The sequence below is a fragment of the Poecilia latipinna genome, unplaced genomic scaffold, assembly GCF_001443285.1.
Source record: "Poecilia latipinna isolate Pla-1442-1.1 unplaced genomic scaffold, P_latipinna-1.0 Scaffold252, whole genome shotgun sequence".
Taxonomy (NCBI): Eukaryota; Metazoa; Chordata; class Actinopteri; order Cyprinodontiformes; family Poeciliidae; genus Poecilia; species Poecilia latipinna.
The window spans coordinates 367,402-371,304 of NW_015112868.1; the positions used below are offsets into that span (position 1 = coordinate 367,402).

A 3,903-nucleotide genomic window follows, 5' to 3' on the forward strand; every position below is an offset into this window, starting at 1 on the left:
AAAAATCAAAATAAAATCGAGCGCAGTAACTAAACAGAAAAAAAACCTCTGAAACATTACAGTCATCTGGAGTTTCGATAGGCTTCTGTGAGGCAAAGGATCAAGTCTCTGAACCTTCATGAATATTCTTCAACTCAAGTGGCGAACCAGTGCAGTTACATTCCTCTACAATTCAAAGTTTACAACAAACCATCTGTTTGTGCGAACGCTGCTCCAAATAAGTGACCTTATTTATATTCTTCGAACAGGACAGCGGTGTTTACAGCACTTTGGGGTGAGGGAGAGTAACAGTATGTCGTAAATAAATTCATCAATTTGTCTCTGGAGGAGACAGAAATGCTGTTGGTAAGCACAGTTTTCGATTATTCTGTAGTCACACGAACACGGTACGCAATAGTTTTTTTTGGATACAGCTTTATGACGGGGTTTTTTTTTTTTGATGCCCTATGACATTAGATGCGGTATGCACAGTAAATACACTCCTCTTTTCTTCTCCCAGATCTACTTTACATGCAGCCACAGATTTTTTATTTTTTTTTTTCCCCCCAAATGGATTTGATCACCAGCTAATGTGAAGTGCAACAGGGACAACCGCTTTGTTTAAGTGCAAAACATTCAAGGGTTTCGTTTATTTACTGCGAGCGGTAAAAATGTCAGAAATGGGGCGGGGAGGGCATGTGTGTGTGCGTGTGTGAGGCACTGGAGATTATTTATGCTGTTGCAGGCTGTGCTTATAATAATCTGACAAGCATGGCTGATCTTAGCTAACAACCGCAAACCTTGGAAATCTTCTCATGCTCAAAAAAGTGCATATTACTTAGATATTTCCCAGCAGGCTGAGAAAATGCTTTTAGGTGAGGGAACGTTGTGTAGGCACATCAAGCTCACTGACTGCAGAATCAAAGCACAAATTACATTTCAATGTTTATCAGAGACAAAAAGAACAACAACAACAACAACAAAAAAAACTCCCATCGGGGATACAGGGTGGGGGAGAGATAAAAGTTTGACTGGAGTTTACTTTGAGGAACATAAACATGAGGCTATAAACCCGAGTTCTGCAGGTTTGGGATGGGGTAGAATTTGGACACCCGGCTTTGGGTGGTGGGGTTAAGGCATTCGGATTCCCCGCTCATCTTGAAGAAGACTTCTTGCTCCTGGAGCTTCCGCGTGAATTCCTCCTCCAGCGCCTGCAGGGAAGCAGCGAAAAGCGGCCGTAAAATGCAAATTCTGCTGAAAGAAACCTGCTGTGAGTGACTTTATGACCGAAGAGCATACCTTCTTCCTAGGTCTCAGCTTCTCTCTCCAGTCTTTTATCTCCTGGCTGTGCTCCTCGTCCAGCTCCTTCAGCTTTTGGGTCTCGTGTTCAATAAGCAGGTGGCATTTCTCGTTCTGAAAACGAGGTAAGAGAACGACGTTAACATGAATCGGTGCTGAACTCTGGTTTTTTTTATGCACTCATATCCAAACAACTCTCTGCTCTGCTTTTAAACTGCTGCATTATCTGTGCCATTAGCGTAGAAAGTCAGTTTTTCTATTCGTCTGCAGTAATTTCAATGTAAAAATCAGAGAAAAAAAAATCAGCTCAAAATAAAAATATCTTTAGTAAAACCTATTCATTATTTTTTTTAAAAGCATACTTAATGTAATGCTATGTTTTTGTGCCTGTTTATTCTCCCTGTACAAATGCAGCCTTGTCAGAAAGAAACCACACATCTCCAAAAAAATACTTTACAGGAAATGAAGAAAACATCTTGATTCTGGATTCAAATTCAAACTGTTTGGAAAAAAGCTCTTAAACATATATTTATTAAAGTAATGTATCAACAAAACTTGAAACAGAAATGCAGAATAAAAAAGGTATGGTAAGAAACCACACGAGTCTCTAATGGGTCTGAACATGCAAATTTAAGGACATTAAAACATTATTAAACAGCTAAAGCCAGACAGTGCTAGTTGACACAAGTTGTCCAGCAGGGGGCACTGCAGCAGAGAATGGGGCTTTTAACCCGGTTTTCATGAACACATCCTCATCTCGACACTACATTTTCCGTACATGTTGTGCATTTTAGGGGGGAAATAAACACTTCCAGTTGTAAGCAATTAATTCCTAATATGTTTTGCTACAACCAACAACCAATTGACAGGGCAGACTTTTAGTGTTGGGCTTCTATTGGCTTCAGAGTGACGTGTCGGTGAGTGTAAGTGTGTCAGTGTGACCTGCAGCTGCTGCAGCTCGCGGATGTTGGAGTCGCACTGCAGCTGCAGATCCCTCATCTGGTTCTCGTGTTTCTGGTGCTGATGGAGTCTCTCGTTCTTCTGCCTCTTCTCCTCCTGCGCGGCAAACTAGACGGAGAGCAGAAGAATCGCACGGCTTTATTTAAAACGAATGTTTGTGAAAAGCAAAAACAAATAAGGAGGTGAGCTAGTGTGGATACAGAATAAAAAGGGGGAAAAACCAAAGTACTTCTCCTTCGGTGAAAGACGGGAGTGTGACTCTGCACCTGCTTTATGCGTTCCCTCTCTTGGTCTGGCGTCATGGCCGCGACGACGGTGATGCGGAGGCTCTTCTTGAACATGGCCATGCGGGTCTTTGCGTCGCTGCGTTGGATTTTGGGCAGGCGGACCCTCTCTTGATTCTGTTTGTTCTTCAGCTCCTCTATCAACCGCTGGTTGTAGCGCTGCATCTGCTCCATTTCCTACCACAAACGCAAACTTTTACAAATCTAGTATGTTCGACGAAAACCTGCATGTGCTTCTCTAACCCGTTACTTTTTCATGTCGCTTCAGCAGCTGATGTCTCTGCATGAAGTACTGGTCTTTCAGCTGCTGCTTGAGCAGCTGGTGCTTCTCCTGCAGGTGGCGCTCCTCCAGCTCCCACATCGCTGCCTCTCGTGCTGCGGAACACACCAGAATGTGAAGGCAGGGCTGCGGACGTGTTCTGGTTAGCAAACATGCTGGACAGGAGGGAAACTAAAGCAAGTTGGACCGTGTGCAGCACGTCTGGTTGATTGTCAACGTCTTTGTTTATGTTGACTCTAGGCATGCCATGCCGCACTGACGCAGTAAATCATGTAAAAGTGGCCAAACCGCGTGTTGTCACACCAGGTTTATGTTCATCACCAGACATCCGAGTAGACTGATGTTTGTGGATCTCTGGATCAAAACAAGGCTTTTATTTTTAATTAAAGTTCTTTTTTTAAATACTATATATAGTTTTCATAGAAATTGAATTTTAGGTTTCATCATAAAAAATTAACTATAAAGTTCATCACTGAGTGGAACAAAGCCACACATCACATGAGTTTCATCTTTTCAGTGGAACGACTGAAACTGTTCAAGGATTTTCTTTTTGCCGAGATGCCGTCCATCGAGTCCCAACAGACAGAACTCAATTGTTTTTCTTGTTGCAAGCTGCAATCAAATGTAGCATAAATGGAAAAGTGTCAGAAAAGAGAAACAAAGCATAATCTCTGGAAGCAGAAGACGGTGAAGGCGTTCTGAAAAACCTAGGAGGAAAAAAAAAAAAAAAAAAAACATAGTTTCATGGCTCCTCCTCGGCTTCCTTACCTCTGAGCAGCTGCTGTTTGTGGTTGAGGCAGTCCCTCTCGATGGTGGCTATTTCTAGTTTGTGCTGCTGGATGATTTTCTTCAGAGCGCCGTCCAGCTCCTGCTGCTGCTTCTGCAGGAACTCCTGCTCCTGAGGAGAAGAGCAGCGGCAGTGAGGAGCGGCCAGGCGAGGCCACAAAGAGGGACAGCAAGGAGCCAGGAACGACGAAATGCAATGAAATGTCACACGACACACACAGGTCCAAGCCTCATCAAGTCTAATCATAGAACATCCACTTCAAACTCAGTCCAACTTCAAACTCTCATCAGCGGGGCCGAAGAGAAGAGACGGGG

General features: G+C 43.4%; 1 protein-coding gene across 3 annotated transcripts in view; it reads right to left on the reverse strand.

Moving 5' to 3' along the window:
* Positions 1–905: 905 nt before the first annotated feature.
* Positions 906–3,903, reverse strand: part of slka (STE20-like kinase a) — a 23,345-nt gene continuing 20,347 nt past the window's right edge. For all 3 annotated transcript variants that reach the window (XM_015032854.1, XM_015032853.1, XM_015032852.1), the window contains 6 exons: positions 3,571–3,700; positions 2,773–2,897; positions 2,505–2,699; positions 2,221–2,346; positions 1,279–1,392; positions 906–1,190 (listed from right to left, as the gene is read on the reverse strand). In XM_015032854.1, the coding sequence (XP_014888340.1) occupies positions 1,044–1,190; positions 1,279–1,392; positions 2,221–2,346; positions 2,505–2,699; positions 2,773–2,897; positions 3,571–3,700 (837 nt within the window). In that variant the 3' untranslated portion in view covers positions 906–1,043. The remainder of the gene's footprint in view (positions 1,191–1,278; positions 1,393–2,220; positions 2,347–2,504; positions 2,700–2,772; positions 2,898–3,570; positions 3,701–3,903) is intronic.